This window comes from Macrosteles quadrilineatus, unplaced genomic scaffold, assembly GCF_028750875.1.
Source record: "Macrosteles quadrilineatus isolate MER2022 unplaced genomic scaffold, UCM_ALF_1.0 Scaffold_8__2_contigs__length_117827958, whole genome shotgun sequence".
In the NCBI taxonomy this organism is placed as follows: domain Eukaryota; kingdom Metazoa; phylum Arthropoda; class Insecta; order Hemiptera; family Cicadellidae; genus Macrosteles; species Macrosteles quadrilineatus.
The window spans coordinates 2,064,658-2,089,930 of NW_026542601.1; the positions used below are offsets into that span (position 1 = coordinate 2,064,658).

Here is a 25,273-nt window from a genome sequence, read left to right on the forward strand (position 1 = left end):
ATATTGGTTGATTGAAGTACTGTGGCTGCAGTGCTTGTGAACCTAATCCACTGTAAGTCGTCATGTTATGTATGTGTATATTTAAATTGGATGACAAAATCAGTGTCTCAAAAGTTCAAAGCTATGAAAGGTGATTTTGTAACTATTAACCAGTTACCAATTTGTATAAAGTGTGCAATTAGTAATATGCAGGGTGTACATGTTCAAGTATTTATAATAAACTTTAAATAATTTGCTGATGAGTGAAAAGTTAAAATTGTATTTTTTTATTTTGTTCTCACCATATACAAGGTTTGTCAATAAATCTAGATACATTGAAGTACACTAATATCCTCCAGTTGCAACCGATGGAGTTATCTGAGACCAATAACATGTTCTTAAATCTGAGACCACTAACATGTATTGTTCTTAAATCTGAGACCACTAACATGTATTGTTCTTAAATCTGAGACCACTAACATGTATTGTTCTTAAATCTGAGACCACTAACATGTATTGTTCTTAAATCTGAGACCATTAACATGCATTGTTTTTAAATCTGAAACCAATAATACGTTCTTATTTTTCTCCCTTTTCTACTCCTCTAACAGTTTCCCACCCCTATGTGATGACTTAGATTGATGTAGAGTAGTTAGTACAAATTAAACATTGCATTTATACTCAATGACATAGTCCAACGAAACACATATAACGGGCTTAATGTTTTTCTGAAGAATGAGAAGTTGACTTGGCAGTAGCCAATAACAATGCAGAGGAAAATCAATGTGCACACCAAGTATGAATCTAGTTCTATGAGGTTTCAGTGGCTTTCCCTTGTGCCACTTGATGAAGATGAGTAGTCACATATGGGTACGAAATGGCTTTAATAGTAGAAAATAACATGCCACTGGTGTTAGAATATAAATCAACTTGCTTTTTTTCTTTGAACAAGCTGGCAGTTATTAATAGTTACTAAAATACACCTTGCATATTAAGTTAGAAATGATGTTTTAAATATATTTAACATTGTTAAGACTGTTTGTTACAAGTAGAAAACTGAAAAAGTTAGGATTAATTTTATGTTTATGTTTTATGGTTGTAAATATTGTACAAGAGTGTATGGATGGAAAGAATATTATTGAGTTTTTAATTTGTAATTTAGATACACAGTTTTAAGATACTAAAAAAATCTAATTATTTTCTTCTATCTCTAAACCTATACAGTATGCTTTTCACTATTGCTTTAACTTCAAATAACTATTTTAGTTGGTATAAAAATGTTTTACTTTCAATAAACATGCATGATAATTTGTTTTTTATTTACTTTGGTGGTTTTAGCATTGGATGGGCACACGGGAGGGACAATGGCTAAAGGTGTGGTGACGTCATATCTCTAGTGACCAGGGTCGTCCCTAGAGTTGTCACTAACTTTTTGTAACTGTACATCTTTTGTTAGAATTTGATGCATTTATAATTTTATTTATGAACAGCATTTTTGTGTAGGTAATAGTAAACCTTTATTCGATTTTATCTCCTATCTTTTTTATATTATTAGCAAGATTGGTTGGTTAGGTTAGGTCATGACAGTTTAATTTTATAATACTAAATTTTAAAATTAATTTTATGATTAAAAATTTAAATTCATTAGATTTTTATCCTATATATTTTTTATATTATCAGCAAGTTTGGTTGGTTGGGTTAGCTTATGACAGTTTAATTTTATAATTAAACATTTTAAAATTTATTTTATAATTAACATTTTTTTGTATAGTTAAAAAGTTAATTTTATAACTTATAATTTAAAAAAATAATTTAAATTTTTCAACTTAGTGGTTCTAGCGGCGAACGCTGACACTAGAAGACATGTTAGCCATAGTCCCTCCCCTGTTCCCCACCGCCTAAGTACATAAACAAGTTTACAAAGGTTACATTAACTATGTTACTTCTCAACATAGGTTTATCTTAGTCATCAGCTGTACAGGGCGGGTAAAAAGTCCTTGGTCACTTAAATATCTCAAAAAATAATGATAAGCTTTAAAACTTGGTACACAGTTACTAGGCATTAAAAGAATTTAACACATTATTCAGTGATACGCTACTCCTTCAGGGGTTTGGTTAGGTTTGTTGGTATTACCTTTTCAGTTGTCACATTTATTTTTACATGATATTTTTGTTAGTATTTTTTACATTATAAAAATGAATTTTTGTGAAATGGATTTCAACTTTTAAATAAATTATTACTGTGTATTGCCTGCTTGTGTTAAGTGAACAACAAATTTGGTATATTGGATCTAGATAAGGTAACTGAAATAGGTACTTTTTATTTCAATAACTAATGTTATATACTTAGGTTGTACAATTTGTATTGAGAATGTTGAGTTGTTCATATGTTATGAATTGTAAAGAGTTTTTAGTTCAATTCTATAGTGTAAATATTATGTTCCTTTTGGTTGTTAATACAATTTCTGTAAAAATAATATATTTGAGTACTTCTGTTCTGCCACCCTGAGCTGAGATATATGATTCCTCCTTGCTTTGTAGCGTTAATCGATTAGGTGCTTCTGTAAAATCACACTAAACTGAAGTAAAATACTGATTGGCTCTATCTTTTGTTATGTTGAGCCTCTTACACCTGAAACCAGTCTATAATTGAATTTGCTTTGAGGACCATTATTGAACCGTCGATGTATTTGTCTAAGCCAATACCATAATTGTATTTGTATCAGTTTCTGCCTCTAGTAAAAGTTAAGTTTAAAAAAGATCTTAAAATCCATCTTTCTTAGTTTTGTTACCTGTTTTTGTGGAAATCATTAGTTATATCTCCAATGTGCAATTTTTGGGTTGAGAATCACAATTAAAACGTTAGTCTGTTCGATCCATAGAAATTTAAGTTTTTTCACGTTCAGAGCTGGGTCCAGCAGCCTTTGTTTATAGAACTATTAATAAATGCTCCTGGTATCCTTGGAAAGCTACTTACTAATTCTTTCTAATTTTCACTATAAATCATACCCTATACCTATCAATCTAATCAGCTGTGATACCCTATGTATCTCACCCATTTTGTATTCATGTCCAGCTTAAAATACAGACTAGGTAGTGGTTCTGTTTCAAAAGAAATAATGATGATAGGGCAAATAATGTAAGAACTCAACTCCTTCAACAATAATATCTTTTATTTAAAATGTTATAATAATTCTATTACTTTACTAATATTTGCACAAGATTTACATAATGCACAAAAATAAACAACACAACGGCCAAACTATTTACATGCAATTCAAAAACTAGAATTGGTTCAACTTAAAATTATGTAACTGGCAAAATACAATAGAAAAACTTAAAACTTAAAGCAATACAGTCTTTAATATGTAGTCAACGTACAATACTTGAATAGCATCATAATTGATGCCCAAAGTCCAGATATGCCAGATAATTTACGACCAAAGTTTATTTTACCTGATCCAAACAAAAAAGATATTTTTAACTACTGTACACCTATAAGATAACAATGAAAGGCAGTTTTATTAACTAATAGACTAAATCAATATCAAAACAATTAAAGAAAATAACTTAAAAACTAAGTTATTTTCACAACATTTTTGTTTCTTTGGTTTCAAACAAACCACAAAAACCAAGTCGGATTCAACCAATTTAGGTGTGGAGTAAAAAATACTTTGAATGAAGTCACAAAAATGAAAATCAGCAAAACGACAAACCACAACCTCTAACATAAGCTTAGATTACATAACCATGGCCTCACTAAAATACATTTTGATTTGTCTTGAAGAACTGATTTGCGAATAATTTGTATGGTTACATTATTTTTAGGGCTTCATGGGAGGATGGTTACACAAACTCAGAACCATCATAGATGTTCATTTCATAGCCACCAGACTTCCCGAGGGGCAGATTAAAATTATAATATAGCTTGCACAATAGAGGTTGCAATTATTGAGTAAAAAAGATCAAATGTACATTATTATACCTAAGTTTAAATTTTTTGCCTTTTTCCAATGACTTGGCATTTTACAAACTCAGCACCTTTGGTCCACATTATGTTATTTTTTTGGGCTGTATTTCGTATAGTAGCACAGTTTTAATCCGTCCAACGTACATAAAATTTGACCTTTCTCTGCACAAAAATACAAAATACTACCCGGTAAAACTTTGGGCCCTGCATAACAACCTCTCCCGTAACAATTAAGCATTTCCAAGTAAAATACAGTCGATAGCTAAAAGTCGGCATAGGCCCTAACTTGCTGCCAATAAGCTCATTTTTAATCGCAACAATTATTTTCAACAATACACAACTTATGAACACAATAGTACATTATTTTAGTCCATAAAATAGGTGTATTGATAAATTTTAAACAAGTGACGAATGATATGTTTTGCCATACTACTTTAAATTAACATAACAATAAAAAAACAAGTCAAAATCCATTAACCTATGTGTTCTAACCAACTTAACCCTTAAGCGTGTGCGCTCATTATTTTACGCTGGAGCGCGCACAGAGGTCTAGTGGACCCCCAAATAAAAATGGGTATAAAAAAGTTTATTATATTTAACACTTTAAACGTAATATCTGCATTCATTTTCTCATATTGTTAAGTAAATTTTAAGATCCTACCATATACTTTTAGTAATTTGAAAATAATAGTTTGAACCTTTCATTTGTTCATGATGAAATGTAATAATGGTGTTAAGTAGGGGGAAATCGTAACTAAACAAGTTTTTATTGCAAACAAGTATTATTTTTTTACAAAAGTATAATATTATTTTTTTAAAACCATGGAAGCAGTAAAAATGTCATGAATTGGAAGTTAATAGGAAATAATGTACAATAAATTAAGGGAATTAAACACTTTCTTTGATAGTGTACTTATGTTTTTTTTTTTTTAAATCCTCGTCCTGTGGTTGGTTTAGAAGTTTACACTTAAATTTGGTCTGGGCAGTCTTTCTGTCATCATCAAACGGTGCACCGCACCTTTGCACTGGGAGGCTGAGTTGATTCTATGGTTGGACATTTCCATCAAATTGGTTTACAGATACTAAGTTTTTTGGCAAACTTTCAATACTATGAAAATTATAAATAATAAAGTAATCAATTTATTAATACTGATACACTACTGTGCGAATGGGGTTAAACTAGACCCCCCAATGAACACAGTTCCGGTAACACAAACACGCGCGTGGGGGTATGCCAGACCCAGGCTGGTGTTATCAGATCAAGACTAACAACCCTGCGGCCAGATGATGCTCACCAGGGTTGCCACCATACTTGTAACATTATGACAAAATTATCTTACGTGGGGGTATGTCATATAGTCCAGGAGCTGAGGGGGATTGAGCATGCATGAAAGTAGTACGCAATGTTATTGCTGATTATTGTAATATGGACTGTGGTGATCAAAATTACGTATGTCGCCTATTTCAAAAGTGGTCGATAAGGTGGGGGGGAGGGGGCAAACATGGCGGTTTGCGCTATGCGTTAAAACGCTGATAGTTCGAAAACGGAAAAAGATAGAACATCGGTTAAAACGTCGTTATAATCCTAAAAATGTGGACAACAATAATGGTCATTGGGTCCGAGGTCGTATCTCTATAAATAAACAAGTTATTGTATAAAATATGTAAAAATGGACTTTTCGTGTAGATTTTTTACCGAAAGTAGAATTAATTTGTGAGTGTCGCAAAGAAGTAATATCAAATATCTTTGCTGATAGTTGTAATATGGACTGTGGTGATACAAAATACGCATGTCGCCTACTTTTCAGGTGGTCGAGAACTTGGGGGGAGGGGGGCAAAGATGGCGGAACGCGCTATACATCGAAATGACTGTAGCTCGAGAACGGTACGAGATAGGACATCGGTTAAAACGTAGTTTTAATCCAAAAAATATTACCAATAGAAAAGGTCATTGGGTAAAAAGTCGTATCTTAACTAATAAAAAAGTTATAACAATAATAAGTTTAACAAAATCTACATCGTACAGCTATTTTTTTCGAAAATCGTATGGATTGTTGATAAATAATAGTGTAATTACTTAATTACTCGGCTAAATGTTAACTAGATGCATTTTCTTATAAGAAAAATATATATTTTTACGAATACATTTGGTTTAAAATGTAAAACACGGCCTCCATACTACATATAATACTTGGGGTTTCGCCGCAATCAAATGCATAATACAGACTACCACTACAAATCCAATTTTAATTATTATAATGTTGTAGGTTATTACAATATGATTATGTAACAGATTATTATTTAATACAGTTATATGAAATAAAAAAACATTACAACAAAAGTAAATACCTTATAATAAAAAATACGGCAAATCTCTTCATTCTATCCATAACAATTACACTGGTTGTTCCTATTATTTGTTGAATTTAAATAGGTACCTTTTTAATTTCTCTTAGCACCTTTAATACAAATAAAAAATTGTAAATATTTTCTTTGATACAAATGTATATACATCTATATATAATTAATGCATGAGAGCGGTCAAGAAATTTAAAGTTTATGGTGTTTATATTTACAATGGAATTAAACTACTATATATTATATTTCATATTTAATTATTATCTTATTTGTTTGATTATTTATTTATCATTATTTCATTTATATACTCAGTGTATAATGAAATACAAAATACAAGCAATCATTATTTTAAAAACAGCAGCAATTATAACGCAACCTAACGGACGAACCCTAAGGCGTTTGGAGGCCGTGTTTTACATTTTAAACCATATGTATTCGTAATAATATATTTTTTTCTTATAAGAAAATGCATCTATAGTTCGGCCGCTTAGAAAACGACCTGCGCGCTAATGCTAAACCAATGCTGGAGGAGGTCGTTTTCTAAGCGGCCGACCTATAGTTAATATTTAGCCGAGTAATTAAGTAATTAGGCTACACTATTATTTATCAACAATCCATACGATTTTCGAAAAAAATAGCTGTACGTTGTAGATTTTGTTAAACTTATTATTGTTATAACTTTTTTATTAGTTAAGATACGACTTTTTACCCAATGACCTTTTCTATTGGTAATATTTTTTGGATTAAAACTACGTTTTAACCGATGTCCTATCTCGTACCGTTCTCGAGCTACAGTCATTTCGATGTATAACGCGTTCCGCCATCTTTGCCCCCCTCCCCCCAAGTTCTCGACCACCTGAAAAGTAGGCGACATGCGTATTTTGTATCACCACAGTCCATATTACAACTATCAGCAAAGATATTTGATATTACTTCTTTGCGACACTCACAAATTAATTCTACTTTCGGTAAAAAATCTACACGAAAAGTCCATTTTTACATATTTTATACAATAACTTGTTTATTTATAGAGATACGACCTCAGACCCAATGACCATTATTGTTGTCCACATTTTTAGGATTACAACGACGTTTTAACCGATGTTCTATCTTTTTCAGTTTTCGAACTATCAGCGTTTTAACGCATAGCGCAAACCGCCATGTTTGCCCCCTCCCCCCCACCTTATCGACCACTTTTGAAATAGGCGACATACGTAATTTTGATCACCACAGTCCATATTACAATAATCAGCAATAACATTGCGTACTACTTTCATGCATGCTCAACCCCCCTCAGCTCCTGGACTAATACCCCCGCACGAGCGGTTAAAGGCTAAGAACTTAACTGCTAATACAGTATTCATAACTTTTCAAAGAGTTTATGTTTTTGTCTATAACCTACTGACTGATGTTTTCGTTTATAACCCATGGACTGCCAGTGGAATATTAGACTACTGTATGTGGTTACAAACCTTTTTGTGATTTTATCTTTAGAAAACTAGGTTAGGTGTAAATTTTGTTACGTTGATAATTATTTATGTTTAAAAAATCGTATATAAGGTTCTTAATAACTGGAAGTAATTATAATCAGACAGTGTCTGGCAAAATGCATTACAGTAGTACATAATGAGATCCCATGTGACTCAACAGAATGTGAACAGCTGTTTTCCAGAATAAATTTATGCGTTGAAAGTCCATTAAAATAGAGAAGTGGGGCAAAAACTAACCATCCATTTGCACTGTTTGAGTTTTTCTTACATTCATTTGATCCTCTATTTTAAGTACCAATATTTTTTCATCACTACCATTTTGATTATCAAAATTAGTTTTGATCTATTAAAACTATCAACTAAGACTTTTATCACAATGTAAAACCAAAACAATACTCAAGACTTAGTAACACTAAACAATAAAGTTACTACTAAAGGAAGCACACCAAGTGAATATAAATAAAAGCAATCATCACCATTAAAAAATGACACTAACCAGAACATAAACTAAGACTTAAAGCCGTATAAAAAGTGAGAAAAATATATATTTAATGTCAAGTCTAACAATAATACCTTAGATCTCACTATATGACTTAAAACAAGTCCTATTTAAGTAAATATTCTGATATTTTTACACAATATTGTTCAACTTCGTACAAGTTATGCTACATAGACTAACACTATACACGCATTAAGGACTACGCCTAAAAAGGCCAAAAAGGTTTAAAATACTAAGCTAATGTACAATATAGGACACTATATAAGAATAAAAATTTTACGGTATTACGGTTTAACCATAGTTTACAACATATGTTAACAAGGTAGACAAGATATTTTCAAAGTTTTGAAAACATTATAAGTTGTTTTTGTAGATGTAGCACCTAAATACTCCTTAAGATTGAAAAAAGATTCAATGGTGATTATAAAGTGTCTTTTACAGTGATGGAAAATTTCCACGGTATCATTTGTTAGGCTAAAGCATTTAACTTTGTCAACAATGAACCTTAACAAAAATCAGTACAATCGTGATATAGGCCTACCAATAAGTAATTGTAAAAATTTGTTATAAAATGGATTAAAACAAGCAGCTTTAAAATATTGAAGTAATTAAGGTATAAATTTAAAATTCCATAAAGAAGAAAAATTCATAAAACATAATAATTGAAAATCTCATCTACGTCTTTGCAAACTGATGGCAAATTACCCTTGTCCAATTGCCTTTCCTTAAAGAAGAAAAAAAACACACACATCACTGAAAGACGATTAAGTTTACCCAAATGGGATTAAAATGTAAAATATGTATTGTAACAAAACAATGTGGTACTGTTTTCATCTCATGATCATCATGTTAGAAAATCATCATCAATCCTGACTCTTATTGTAAACATGAGAAAACAATACAAATTGTTAGAAAAAACCAATATTAAAATATTTGCGCCTTATTTTACTAAGTAACTACAACCAACACAAAATTGTTGGACCGTTAAAGCACCAGTATAACCATAATTAACATATTTATCAATTTTAATACTGAATGATTTGAACTCAGTCATCAGTAGTTAAAAATAAATACAATGATAAATTACAGATATTACAACTTATAACAAGTGTAAACAAATTAAAGAGACCTAATCAACCAATATTATATTTAAGCATAAGAAAACAGCATCTTAATATACATAATTTATTATTGGATAATCAAAAAGATAATATTTTTAACAAAAAGATGGACAAATCTTACATCTGTCTTTTGCATCCTATTCTATGTCAAGAGCTACAAAATGAAAAGTTAAAAATTAACAATGGGTCTAATTAAAGCTAAAAGATTTGTTAAATTCATCACTGTATTGATAAAACTATAACTTACTAAGTGAAATGTAGGCTTTCAAACGGTTTCTTTTCCTTGGTTGTCAATGCTGAAAACAAAAAGTAACATTTTGAAATAATTCATTTAACTGTTAATGCTGTTATTGACATCAGAGCAAAACCTAGAGCGTAGTTTAGGTTTCATTGTTCACAACAAATTACAACAAACAAGTAGCATGTTTGAAAGCTAAGGTGTAGGATTTGCTAGTACGAGAAAAAAAGATTCGCCCATCAATTGATAGGGTTTTATTCATTGTAAATTGTATGGACCAAATGTGAAATGTTATTTCTCTTAATCCTTGAACCTCGTTGGTCCGTTACTTGTAAAGTAAAACCACAATGCTGTTAAGTAAATCTTTTCAATTCTAAGAACTGAACTGCAATGGCTAACTTAGTTTAAAAACTGTTATAGGTAAAATGATGTAGGCCTAGTAGGCTATTTTTGGATTCAGCGTAAAAAAAAACAAAAAAAAAAAAAAAAAACTGTAAGTAACTTAAAATAAAATGTTAAATCCGTGAGAGTACATTCAAAATTTTGGCAAGACCTTAATGAATAAGTAAGTAACCATTTCTGAAGTAAAATGAAAACTTACGTTGTATTTTGCCTGTTCTCAAGCAGAGCTCTTGACTTTTCATCTCCAATGAGGAACATAGCTTCCTCGTACGAGGGTGGTGGGGGTTCTGAAGGTCCGACGGCTGCCCCCATTAGTAGATCATAGGAGGGAGGCAGAGTCAAAGTGCTTGGAGTTCTCGTCATAACAGAGAGAGTACAAACACCATGCTGGCCCTGTTGTGCTATCTCCTGTAGTCCCTGGACATGTAGCACATTATCAATTTTACCTGATTTAATTATGTCAGTAGGCCTACCTATTTAAGATCCAGAACACTACTAACAGGACACATAAATCGATTCGCCCTAAGTTTATGAGTTTACCTTTTTTAAATTTGAACTGGGAATTCAATGAATTTGTCTGTCAATACCTAATGCGTATAACAAGTAGGATTTTAAGGTAAATACATATTTAAATGTAGACCTAGGTAAATCACAAGATTTGTATATTCAATGTAATCTGGAAGTTAACGTAAAAATGACAAATTATTAACATTTTGTTTTGTTACAATAAAAATCAAATACCCCCCGCCGCAGCAAACCTGCAGACTAGGCGAATTTTTAGGCTGCACTATACTTTAGGTAGGCCTACTCATAAGCTACTACTACACTCATTCGAATGAAAATATTGATCGATATATCGATTATTCGATAAGTTATACGCAGAGGATACGCGTCCGGTACCCGGACGTGGATTAGGCGTCCGGCAGTTACTGTCATAACCTAACCTAACCAACCAAACTTGCTGATAGTGAAAAAAATCAAATGAAGGTTCAATTCTCTTCGTAACATAAAATTATAAATGCCAAAAATTCTAACAAAAGATGTAAAGTTAAGAAGAAATTACATTCAAAGCAAAATCTGTGACAAAAAGTTAAAGAAACCGACGGGTTTCGAACCAGGGACCTCTTGGATATCAGCCGAGCACTCTATCCACTACACCACGAACAACGCTGGCCGAACATCGTATCGTTGTGGTAATGGCGTTCCGGGACCCCACAACCCGGTGACATCACTACCGGACGCCTAGTCCACGTCTGGTTACCGGACGCGTATCCTCTGTGTAAGTTATATCGTTTGGTTAGTTAGGTAAGGTTAACCTAACCTAATTAACCAAACGATTGAATGATCGATATTTTCATTCGAATGAGTGTAGGACCTAAAGTAAAGTGCAGCGGGTCTAGACATACCCTCATTTGTTCACTTGAATACACCCTAAGCTTTGCTAATCAGGAAAATCCTGGTGAATTTTTCAAAACTGACAGTAAGAATCAACCCCCAATTAAACGTAACTTACCCTTAATAAAGTCCTCTGCCGTAAAAGCATCTGAATAACACTCTTTCTTCTCAAGTACAAAATGATTTTTACTGCAACCATTATTCCAGAACAACATAATATTGGGCCTACCAACCACATATGACCGAGGTGGAGGTACAAATAATCACCCCCACTTAATGCCAACACTGTTATAAAAGATCCAAAAGTAAAAAATAAAACTGAGAGGACAAAATATGAATATGACGTGCAATCACAATCTCCTAGGGCTGGAGGTTCTGGATACAATTCTTCCATTTGCCTAAGTCTCTGCCTAAAATAATTGTTGTTAACCAACATAGTACCCATTTTGGTTGATTTTCTTGAAGAAAAATAAGTTTAAGAGAAGGTGTGTATATTCACATCGGATCGGAAATGAAACTTTTGAAGGAATTGTCTTGTCATTAACCTATTAAACACAATAATATTATGTTACTGACACTGACAGTCAAGTGAAAGAAAAGAAAAAGGCCTAGCCAAAGCCAAGCCAAGTTTGCATTTTTGCATTGCACATAAACATGGAAAGAGAAAAGAACATGAACTTCAACAAGAACGACAAGAACTTGAACCAGTGTTGCCAATTCAATTCCAGTTTGGTGGTGCCGGTGGCCGGTACCACCACGGCCACCTAAAAAGGTAAATTCTAACTCCAGGCCGCGGCCTGATAGAATTGGCAACGTTGCAAGTGGTGTTGTTTAGTGTCAGACGTCCCATAAGATAACATGGCAGACAGGTGACACCCATTCATTAATTCACGTATTATTCGTTTAAATTAAAATTTATGAAGATAAATTTATTAAAATATTGAAATAAAACAAACGGAATTTAAAACAAAAACAATATGAATTGAAAAATATATATCTGTACATTAAGGCAGAGCCAATTAACTTTCATCGTCCAGTAAACAAGCTTTCAGCTTTCGTAAATACACAAATACCATTAGCTGCTTCCAAACAAAACAGCTGTTACAACCCTACTTGCGACGTTGCCACTTCGAATGCCGCTGCCTGGAGTAAAAGGCGGCCGTGGGTAAATACAGCCACCTAAACGATATCAGCAATCTAATCTGACAAATAAGTTACTTTCTCCCATAAGCTTGTCAATGAGCCTTTATCATGGGTAAGTGGTGAGAGTAACAATGATATTTTTATAGAAGGAAAGTTGCAATATCTTTTCTTCCTTGAATTATTTTTACAAAATTACATACGTTTTGTGACAAAAAAAACAATGTAGCAGGTGTAATATCAGGTTTTATGTACGAAACCACGATAAAGAACAGAAAGCTTTATTTGGTCTCATAATAAATAAATATTCATGGACAACGATCGTTCGAAACAACGAAAGCACAGCAGTTTCATGAAGTAAATAACATGGTTCAAAAATACATCTTCAGTCTTTAAATATGTTAAATTTTTTTAACAGCTGTTTGTTTGATACTGCAACAGATATAAAGTCAATGCTGCAACGCAACTAACTTCAACTTCGCACTTCCCATCCCATCGATCAAAACAAAACACAGCACGCAGATCCTGTCCCTGTCGTCAGATTAGATTGCTTGCAACCTGCAGCACTCCTGCCCAATCCGTGTCCGCCGGTCGCCCGGGGGTCGCCGCAGTTAGTTCGTTCGAGTTCGCACTTCGCAGCCGCAACGCAACCCTCCTATTTTTGTACTTCTCTGTTAGTTGTTCTCACTCTCTTCTCAGCAGAAGAAAAGAAACAAACGTGACATTTTGAAGATGTTTTTATTTTAGAGCCTGTTATTGAAGTGTAACTAACACCATTTGCCAAGTTAAGCTTTTAAAACAATGGGTATATTAGAAAAAATATCTGAAATAGAAAAAGAAATTGCTCGGACTCAAAAAAACAAAGGTAAAGTAGCATACTAAGTTAAACAAATTAACCTAACCCCTAAATATAACTGCAGATCAACTTACTATTTTTTTTTTTTTTAATAAGCAACTCACAGTTAGGGCCCAGTGTAATTTTTCAATGATTTAAAACGTACCTACTTTATTTTACTCAATTTATAACGCCCAAACACAATTTACCTCAAAATTGTAGGTTAGGTTTTCTAAAGCCACAAAAATCTAGTAGCCTAGGCCTATCTAATACTGTATTTAAGAACAATGTGACCAAAGGCTCGAGTCAAGTTGGCATGAGAAGAATGTCTTGCTTGATTGGCTTGAACATTACAGTTATTATTGTTTTGATTCAATTATATCAATTGTTTAAGACAGGGACGCCACTATGTGCATATTTAAACTCAAATATGAGTGAAGGATGAGTGGCGCGATCTTGTAGTCTTGTTAGTGACTAAGGCCGACATATTCCTTAGACACAGCTGTTAATTAATAGTCTAAACAGCCAATGGCAACTTAGTGACCTACAGTTTATAGTGGAATCCAAACCACATTCTTGCCTTGGTATTAACGAATTGGTCTAATTATCAGGATAGTACTAACTGCGGATAGTCGTAGTACTCACTAGTACGGACGTTAATCCACACCAGGGAGTACCTTATCCACAGTGTATCCTGCTATAAATTCCCACAATTCATGACCTCCAGGTATCTGGATTACAGGACGACGTCACTGTCCCAGAACTTTATCATATTATTTCAATACAGCTAGCGTTTGAGCTACAACGGCCCACACACCTTCTACCCTCAAAATCGGTATTTCTGGACTTTCTTTCATCTTTAGGTAAGTTAACTTAAAACATTTTTTTAAGGTGCGTAGAAGGTATTCTTGGATATCTCCTAAATGAAGAGTTTAACTTCACTACACACACTAGTCACATCTCTAACATAGGCCTTACTTATTGAGGAAAACCTTGACAGGTGGTGCTAATATTTTAGTAAAAATAATGAAATGTTTCAGCTACTGAATACCATCTTGGAGTATTGAAGGCAAAGCTTGCTAAGTATAGAGCTCAGTTGCTAGAACCCTCAAAAAAATCTGAGAAAGGAGAGGGATTTGATGTCTTGAAATCTGGAGACGCTCGTGTAGCTTTAATAGGCTTCCCTTCAGTCGGTAAAGTAAGCTAAATCAATTTGATTTTATATAGCCTAGCCAATAAGATCATTAAGCTGTCAACTAGGTACTTTCCTGTTAAGGGGAACGTTCATTATTAGTGATGATTTTTTAAGATATAAGTTATCGATACAGTATTTTTTTTTCCTTTACGATCCATATTCCTTCTGTTTTAGGTATATTCAATCGCATTTAAATTATAAATTAACAACTGATCTTGTTTAGTCAAAAATAATATACCGGTATATGGATTAAGAAATTAAACTGTCTAAACTAAAATGACTGAACAAACTTGCTGTACCATCTCAAAATTCCGTTTGATAACAGAAAAGGCATAGGCCAATGGGGAATATCAAACAGAATTTTGAAATGGTAAGTTTACAGCAAGTTTGGCTGCCTATGTTAGGTTGGTTAAGAACAGTTTCATTTCAATATAACTTTATTTTTTTTTGTCTATACGGAACAAAATGCCCATCCTCTGCTAATAGTACTGTCTCCGAGCATGAACGCCTTAGCCCGCTTGGCTGTTGGTCAGTCCTCTCTACCACACTAACAAACAACGCAAATCAACAGACAGCTAAAAGACCTTTGAGTAAAGTTTAAATATTCAACAGAAATCAGTATTTTTATTTTATATCTGCACACACTGCCATTTTTTATTCTACAATTGGCAACAACTTTATAGTATTGAATGATGTCTAGTACTATAAATGTCAAAGGTCAAACTCCAAACCTGTTGGTTTTTTCAGTCAACCCTGTTGTCTACCTTGACGCACACTGAGTCGGAGGCAGCATCGTACGAATTTACAACACTGACGTGTATCCCGGGCGTAATTGAGTACAAGGGTGCCAACATACAGCTGCTCGATCTGCCAGGAATCATTGAAGGTGCATCGCAAGGCAAAGGAAGAGGAAGACAGGTTGGCATATTTGATAGGCTAGGGAATCATTGATATTGATCTTTTTTAGCCCTAGTTATCATGCATTAATGTATTAATTTTACATGTTGCGTCATGTTGCAACATCCACTGGCGCCTGTCTCGTGTGTTCATCCCTTGGCCAAGTTTGTAAATTTGTATCATTTAAATGTTGTTTTTTGTGTATTTCGTATTTAATAGACATGGCATATCTCAAAAAATTCATCCACGGATGAATGCGCTTTTTATCTAACGTTCTTCTGACATCCTGAAGATGTGCCCTAGGGACATGAAACAGCTGTAGTTGAGACTAACCACACATAGATCGTTTGACACAAAAAGGTAACATAAACCATTTTTATATTGCAATTTACTATCCAGAGGCTTACCCACCATAAATTAACCTCTTATTTAATATTAGGCCTAAGTGACTCGAGACTACACAAAAATTAAACTTGCTTATTCAATGACACAGTCATCACCCGAAGACCTAGATATGACAATCTGCTGTTACATTGGAAGCCTATCATCTAGATATCGTATTGTTCTTCGTACTTTGTTTTAAATATCAAATGCTCTAAAGGCTCTATTTACCCTTTGTTTCAGATCACCTTCAGCTTTATAATCTAATGGTTTTCTTGTTCAGGTCATCGCAGTAGCTCGAACAGCTGATCTGGTGCTCATGATGCTGGACGCAACCAAACAAGACGTTCAACGAGCCTTGTTGGAGAAAGAACTGGAAAGTGTGGGAATCAGGCTGAACAAAGAGAAGCCCAACATTTACTTTAAGGTAGGGGCCTACGTTAGCTGTTATTATATTACCAATTGAGATGTGGATTCCACCTAGGTCCATATTTTAATTGAGCGGAGCGAGCGAAGCTCTTTGGGATCAACTTCAATGCAAACAATATAACACCATCACTCAATAACGGCTGAACACATTTCAGCCAAACTTAACAAGACTACTTAGACTAATAATGAGATGGTTTGTAAACAAACGAATTTCAATTAGATAATGCTAATGCAATTTAAAACGAACTTAAAATTTCAAATTTTTAACATTAGGCTTATGGGACTAAAGTAGTTATGACAGTTTTTTTGTTTACAAGAAAAATGTAAACAAGGTATTTCTGAACTTTCTATACTTTTATTTTTAACGTTTTTAAAACATTCCTATGATTTTAATAAACAAGAAAATGCCGTTAAAACATTTTTTAAGGCGCGGAATTCACTGAAAATCGAGAAAATATACGGAACTACTTTCTCAATGCGCGTAGCATAAACAAGGAGCGGAGGGATACGGACCGGTTACTACTTTCTTGGGAACCTATTTGTGTTGCCAGCTGATTAGAAGCAGCCAATGTTAGAAATCAGGATTTAATAAGAAGCGATATATCGAACCGCATCGAAATCGGTATTTAATCCGATAATACCTCATAGGTTATATCATAGACTAACCAACACAAGTATGTTTTATCTATGGTTATATTATGTTGAATTACATCGACGGTACAGTAAGTTATTACACTTATTGATAAAACGCAGATTGAACACTGATCTAATTTAGGCATGTGGGGAGGTAGGTCGGGGTTTATGAGTATTCGTGACTACATTAAGTGTTTTGAAGTAAGGTTAGATTAGGAAGGTAAAGTGTAGGTTATAGGTAGGTGATCGGGTTGTTTATTTTTGTTGCACCATATAATTTTTATCTTTTGGAATGGAATAGTTGGTTGAGGTTAAACGGGGAAACGATGTCAAAAATGCTTTCATATGGTCTTAACTTAACAAACCATCTACAGTATTCTAGCTTTGACTTTATATAAAGTCAATGATTCTAGCAAATTATTACATACTGACCAAAAGAAAAGAGAACATTTGGATTTGGACCTTTGATCATAGCAAAACTAACATATAATTTATGGAATGTGAAAAGTTGTATATCATTATATACTATTCTGTAATATTAATAATTGTTCGGCAGATCCTCATTTTAATGGCTCGGCTGAAAATGGAATCTGCATTTTGTGAAACAGTAATTTGGTAACAATTCAGTCATTTCAAATGTTGATAACAGTAGCCTATCCTATATAAATACTGTTATTTGATTGCCAAGCCACGGCAATACGTCCAGTTACAACCGTAATAAGTAAACCTGGGCTTATAGAAGTACACTTTTAACCACGGTATGGATAATTGTCTAGGCCTGTCCAGAAGTAGGCTACTAATTTCTAATTATATTATCTACATTGTATATTTAAGGCATGTCTTCCCTACTTATTATACTAGTGTCCCTGTTGCTCGAAATCGAGCAATTGCTAAGTATTACAGGCGTTATTTTAAAACGAATAACAGTCTTATTTTTTATGACTATAAAAGATTCGACTCAAAGATTATGGAATACTCAAGATGTACATAACAGATCGATATAATCAACATTTCTTGTAAATATCTTATCATTTTTCAAAAGCTGATTTTTTTAGTGTTTATAACACACATTATTTCTATTTCTTCCCCTTGGTGGTGTTCTATGACTTTCCTATGTTTCCATAGTTTGCAAATCGTCTCTTTCAATGATTACTAAGAAATGCAGCACAGTGTTAATTCAGTTTTCTTTTTAGTATATCAATTTATCCAGACTCTCTCGTTTTTTCCCATTGTAATAATTACGCCAACCCAAATTCAAATAGTAACTATTTCATTTCAACCGAGTAAGTAAATGTTTGTGGCAAACTAACTGTTAAATTAGCAAACTTATTGACTGTTTACAATTAACATATGTTCTTCTTCTCACTTTTAATTTCTGACAACAGCTGGAGTTTCATAACAATATTTGTTTCCCATGTTAATCTTATGGAGAAATACAAAACTTTAAAGGGCCCCAGGGCCTCACCCTCTAATTATTTCCCTAAAAAGAAAGTTTCCTGCACAACTTCACGTTACGCTCTTTCCAATGACACCAAGAACATGTAAATCGGTTCAGTAGTTTCGGAGGAGTAATTGTCACAAAAAACCTGCTTGCGTATTAAATATGTATAGATTATTCTGTTTTCACTTAAATCAGCTGAATGCGATGTTTACTTATTACTTATGTTTATGCCTACATTTCAGCCATCTTATTTTATTGTTCAATAAGTAAGTCTTTTTGCTGTTTTTACACATTGAAATACATGACTGATAATTCAGTTTATTTTAGTCTTTTAAAGGCGTTTTACATTTGAGTCTTACATTAAAATAGCCCTAAATTTTTCGTAGGCCTATGTTTTATCTTTGACTATCAATACAACTAGACATTCCATCCCCATGTTGAATTTGTAGCCAGCATTTTCATCAAAATCTACTGTATTCAATGGCCAATGGTATTATTAAGGCCAGTATTAAAATCTAATAATGGCAGAAGACCTACATTCCAGTTACATTACAATCATATCCTCCATCAAGAATACTTGGTACTAACAATCATAAATTATTTCCAGCAAAGAAAGCTGAGTTTAACCGATGTTTATGCTGCACAGTTGAATTTAAATGTCACATTTCCTCTCCTGTTGTTATACAATACTCGTTTTTTAATAGGTACTGTTTTTTTATACTTAAATACTTTAACCAATTGTAAGGGTGAAAAATGAAGTCCAATGTTTTAGTTGTAGGCTACAGTTGAATTTGAATGTTAAATTTCCTTTCTCTTTTTTATACTTTAATGCCCTTTTTGGATGTTAATATCAGATTCCAGCTACTGTAATATTTTCCTGGTCAAAACTACCATAATGCACTTCTCGAAGAGGTAAATTTGAATTATTATAATTTAAATCTTTAAAACCAGCATTAGTAAATAAATCTATTGACCTTTTTACATTTAGTTACTTATACAAATATCAAATCACGTTTGTTCCGCTCAACTGGCTTTCACCTCTCTGAAAGCAACCCTAGTTATTAAGTAAATAATGAGTGTTGAATGGAGCGAGATGCCTTGTGTAGCTTTAATATTAAGACTGGCTGTTTCATTAGCAAGGGTCATTTATTGAAAGACCAATGGTCGAGGACAGCAGGAATAGTTTATCTTTATTTTTCCAATCATTGTACGTTTGAGATGGGTACAATATTTACTACATTTATTTACAAAGGTCAGTCAGTATATGTCTTTACCTGTCTTCAACTCTCCTCTTCTGATAAGAGATGAACAAAATAGACAGATTTATATTTAGATTTAACAACTCGCTGACAAATGTCAAATTCACTATCTTTGTTAACCTATGGCGAAATAGAAATCTTGAAATCTTAATTTCATCCTATCTTGTTTCACCTTTAATAGCGCTCTATATATCATTCATCCAGGTTGTACCAGTTACATTCTTTGCTGTAAATTCCATACTTCTGCCCCAGAAGAAACTATGATCTTTAATACGTCTTATTTTCCTATTTTTGTCTTCGTTGGTGCCTTACACATTAGTTGAGCCTTGCACCCTTCCGCAGTTAATCAATGATTTGAAACAACCTCAAGTACCAAAATTTCTTTACCTTCTTAAAATTGTTTATAACTGAATAATATTGTTACAAATTCAGGTGAAAAAAGGTGGAGGAATAGCATTCAACTCGACATGTCCACTGACCAAGATTGACGAGAAACTGGTCCAGATGATCTTGCACGAGTATAAGATCTTCAATGCGGAGGTGTTGTTCAGGGAAGATGCAACGGCAGACGAGCTGATAGATGTGATCAGCGCCAATCGAGTGTACCTACCTTGTTTGTATGTCTACAACAAGATAGATCAGATTAGCATGGAGGAAGTGGACAGATTGGCGAGACAACCACACTCGGTCGTCGTCAGGTGAGATATAGTAATGAGGCCGATTGGAAAAAAAACTGATTCTGATTCTGAAAGATGTGTTCTTGTTCAAGATTCCGAAGTTCCAAGGTTTTTAAAAAGTTAAATGTATTTTATTTTTTAGCAAATTTTTAGCTAATAAGTTACCGTACACAGTAAAACTTAGACAGGGATCAATATACTTATTAATTTTGAAGTCTCCAGAGGCCATAAAACAGCCTTCTGGTATACTATATAACACACTCATGGTATATTGTGTGTTGAACCCCATAACTCGGAGCAATCCTCAGTTTGTATAGGGGTTTATATCACCTTGTTACTGTCCAAAACGATCCTATGTAGCTCGTATGACTACAGCTGTTTCGTGCTTCAGATGGAGCACATCATCAGGCCTGAAGATAGTCAAGTACTGTAACCATTGAATATTCCTCGGGAAGGAGTTCATAAAAAGTTTAATAGTATATAAATAACACGACACATAACGCAAAACAATACATTTTAAACTGGTTTACCAGACTGTAACAAAACAGGTAGTACGGTGCCCGCTGAGGGTAAGTTGCGACTGACTCCAGAGGCCATTCCATCATGAAATCCTAAGTACTCATTGAAACCTAATGCCCATTTGAAATAGGGAATGAATTTGACACGCTTGAAGAAGTATCTCGGTAAAAATCCAAATTAAATTTGCTTAGTCTGCAAGTTTACTGTGGTAGGGGTATTTTTTGGTATTAAATAATTGAGTAAATATTCAATCGTCTTGAAATATCCTTTGGAGTTGGGTTTAACTACGATTTGTGGTGATGGCCACATCTTAAAGTACATTTTATCCGAGAATTTGTTAACAATAAAATTTTACACTGAACAAATAACACAGGCTGATAAATAGTTGCACTTCACACAGAAACTCTAGATTGATTGGATCAGTCACGGTGAGTACACATGTTTGGTAGCAACATTGTTTGGTATGTCCAGTTCAAGATCACACGACATGCCGATCAGCGGTTCGTTGTCTCTTTTTATTATAAGTAGGATATCAAAAAATGAATTTCCTTTGCTATTAAGATTGTTTTTACAAAAGCCACACTCCAGCTGGAAAGAACCTTGTTTGAAGATGTGAAGTGACAAAATATCTTACAGTTGCAACATGAAGCTCAACCTAGACTATTTGCTGGAATCGCTATGGGAGGAGCTAGCTCTAATACGAGTGTACACCAAGAAGCCGGGACAGCCGCCAGACTTTGACGATGGATTGATCCTGCGGCGCGGTGTCACGGTAGAACATGTCTGCCACTCTATACACCGAACACTTGCGGCTCAGTTCAAATACGCTCTCGTCTGGGTGAGTGTTTCCAATGATTATACACTTACTAGACAATACCCTGGCTTTATGAGACAGGGAAGGTAAAAAGACTGCATCTTGTGTGGCTAGATCGCAACACCAAAATCTGAGAACAACTTACGTTCTTCGGGGTGAAAAGCTAAAAATATTAGAAATTGGAACAATTGTAGTGATAATCAAAGGTTAGGGCAATGTTTTTCACACCAAACGTTGAAATTGGCTCAATAGGCCTACTTGTGGAGAATAGTGGTACAGTAATTGGTTGGGAGTGTCTTTTGTGGTGTGGTTGTTAGCATAGTATTTTTCAAATCAAATCAAATCTTTATTCATCATTAAATAACATGAGTTACAATAGATTCCGGCAAAATGTAATAATTTAAATACCTTGAAGACAACTCAAAACATGACTAGGCCTACAGCATGAAAGACAAATGCACCTGGTAAAGAATTTGGTACCCAGGTAAATAAGTTAACTTAATGAATAAATAAATACATGTAGTGCATTGCAAATTGACATTTCCAAACCTTGCACAAAAAGTGTCATGGAAATAAATAAACAGCTCTGCAATTAAAGCTACCCCTTGGCCTAGTTCTAATTATTACTCACTTGCTGTTTGAATAGCTGCTTAATTTTTTCACAAAATAATGCATTTGACCTTTCATCTGTAGTGTTGTATAATCGATCTTTTACTTGTAAGATTGCTGCTCAGTAAAAATACACTACACTCAGTAAACTACAGTTAGGTGAGTTTTACTTTTTCACTCGGACAATTTTCAGTGTAAATATCACAAGACAGTGTCTACAGGTATTTGTCTCTTGTAAAAGACCCCAACATTACAGTTTAACGTTCCATACATCAAATCCACAGAATCTATCTATATATTAATAGGCAAGCATGTTTCTTTAAAACCTTTTAGCGAATTTCCCTATAGGGAAGTAGCTATTACCGTAGGTCTCATGGTAAGACTTAGGCCCGGGACCGATTTACTTTTTCATTTTTATGTCCCCAGAGGCCAAAAACACCATTCGTTCAAATTTTTATATATGTATATATATATATATATATATATAGATTTATATATATATATATGTGTCCGTGAACACGATAACTTGAGTAATTTTCATCCGATTTTGATAAAATTTGGTTTGAAGGTGTAAGGCGGGATAAACTTGAATGAGTTCGCGATCCAGCATGATCGGACCATGGGAACAGGGTTTTATGGGGTAAAAATTGGTTTTTCTCACTTCTTACCCTCAAAACACAAAATTTCCTATTTTTTCTCTAAACCTTCTTAAAGAGCTTAAAAAAACAAACAATTCAGTATATCAAAGTGTTTTTGTACGGTTATTGGTTACGGAGAAAACTAAAAAAATGGTAAATTTAAAATTCTCATGTTATTCTTATGGAGAATATTGTAAAATGTTGTAGTTTGCTTGTTTATGGATATATTTTGATCAAACTTGGCAAATTTATTTATTTTATAGTAAGCTATCAATATTTTACTTAAAACACACTACTTTATTAGTTTCCTTGTAGCAGCAAACCTAGGTACTCATTAAACCTAATGTTATTTAAATAGATCGAAATTGAAAATCAATTCGGCCAAATGGAAATTCGCTTAGACGACAGGTTTGCTGCGGCGGGGGTATTTTCTCAGCTCGTGTGCATCGTAGGTAAAATCTACGCATACCGTTAGAAAGCTATTTTCCTCTAGGTGTGCAGAATCCCTTTATAAATTTAAATAGGCTCAAAGATAAGCGCGAAAAATGAGTTTAAAAATTTGAAAAAATTAACATGGATCTTATGCGTTGCCATGGTGACGAAATAACAACGAAATATAAACAGAAAATCAAAACAAATAGAAGAAACTCCAATCACATGTTTTATTTACAGTGTGGGGTAAAATAGATAAGTGAGTACAGTACATTAGATATTTTTGGTCGAGTTTCGACCACTGGACGACCTCTCGTTAGTATTATTATTAGCTCCTGGGTAATTGCTTTAATCAAAAGAAATTTGTTTGCCCATGTAGCCTATATTTATCTATCTATTGACATTACGTATCACTTCCCTTTATTATCTTATGAAACACCAGAATTCGGTTAACCGGGGTTCTACTGTATTTATTTAATAGTAATATACAACCCTTATCACTTGGCAGTAACATAAATTATTGTTCAACAAACTATATTCATAACCTGTAAGCTTATCAAATATGTATGGTGCAATTTCTTTATGTTCATGATACACTTTGCAATAAATTCCATAGTGTTCCTATTTTTTTTTTTACTGCAACTTCTCAGTTTAATTTTAGTTTTCCTTGAATATTGATTGCTTTAACACAGAAATGTCACCAGTTTTCCTATGGTTCAACAATGCGGTTGTGTCCCAAACTGTCTACTTTTACTGTGCCCTTACAGAGATGCTTGATGTTTTAGGGCACGAGCACCAAATACTCCCCACAAAGAGTTGGTCTCCAACACACAATGGCTGACGAAGATGTTATACAGATCGTCAAAAAGTGATTACTTTATACATCTTGTTTATATTATACATACATTTTCCAAAAGATGTTTATGGTTCTTACCTCTTTCTAATATCAGTTGTGAGTGTAAAGTTTTCCCAGTCACGTGACAAAGTGGGCTTTCTTGCACTGATAATAGTACAGAATGTTGCTGATTGCTGCATTTACTTACTTTTGCAACACACCAGTATTAAAAAAAAACACACACACATAACAGCGTGCTTTTATTGGGCTTGTTATACTTGAGTGTTTGAAAAGAATTTGGCAACACTTACTTCGACTAAAAACAGCTGTTGCAGTGTTTCCCGTTTCGTTCAACGCTTGAATTTAACTTAACCTTTATTTCTATGCTTCATAATAACTGTAGGAAAAATACAATGTGTAACTTGAGTGCAAATTGCCTTTTTCTACAGTCAACAAAGTGGGCTTCCTTGCACAGATCATAGTACAGAAAGTCTTACTTTGGCGCACACCAGTATTCCAACCAAACAACACTAAACAGTGTGCTTTTATTATACACATAATCTGTGTACGCTTGAAAATAAGTTGGTAACATGTAAAGATAAATAACTTCTTGATTTACACTTAAACTGTTACTCACAAGACGGTAAATATATATAAAAGATGGTAAGTGGTGATCGATTTCAATTGGACATTCCAATCATCATCAGACCCAATAGGCGAATGATTTACTGTCTTGTGAGTAAAAGTATAAGCGTAAATATATGTCAAGCGTTTCTTTAATTTACTTTCCCTACACTTAAAGATATTAAGACTACGATCAGCTGGTGCAGCGCTTCCCATTTCGTTCAATATTTGGATTTAACCTAACCTAAAAACAAGTTGTACAGTGTTTGAAAGACTAATTATTCATATGAATTATGGTAACTGTAGGAAAAACATAATGTGTAACACGAGTGCAAACTGCCTTTGCTGCAGTCGAGAAACTTTCTACACTCGCCTACGGCTTGTGCATTAACATTTCTCTCACGTGCAGCAAACTTTGCACACTAGTTATACAAATAACTATTTCCATACTGTAGTAATGTTT

The 25,273-nt window shown here is 33.6% G+C and overlaps 2 protein-coding genes across 2 annotated transcripts; one reads left to right on the top strand and one right to left on the bottom strand.

The window, feature by feature from the left end:
- Positions 1–9,478: 9,478 nt before the first annotated feature.
- LOC129001578 (uncharacterized) lies at positions 9,479–11,931 on the bottom strand. The gene is made up of 3 exons (XM_054428919.1): positions 11,571–11,931; positions 10,257–10,474; positions 9,479–9,713 (listed from the first exon to the last, which is right to left on the bottom strand). The coding sequence occupies exons 1-3, from the start codon at positions 11,895–11,897 to the stop codon at positions 9,683–9,685; spliced, it is 576 nt and encodes a 191-aa protein (XP_054284894.1). The 5' UTR covers positions 11,898–11,931; the 3' UTR covers positions 9,479–9,682.
- Positions 11,932–13,285: 1,354 nt separating this feature from the next.
- LOC129000073 (developmentally-regulated GTP-binding protein 2-like) lies at positions 13,286–24,267 on the top strand. The gene is made up of 7 exons (XM_054426946.1): positions 13,286–13,457; positions 14,468–14,625; positions 15,370–15,540; positions 16,184–16,327; positions 20,095–20,360; positions 21,495–21,696; positions 24,137–24,267. Exons 1-7 carry the CDS (start codon positions 13,394–13,396, stop codon positions 24,221–24,223), a joined length of 1,092 nt encoding a protein of 363 aa, XP_054282921.1. The 5' UTR covers positions 13,286–13,393; the 3' UTR covers positions 24,224–24,267.
- Positions 24,268–25,273: the final 1,006 nt, after the last annotated feature.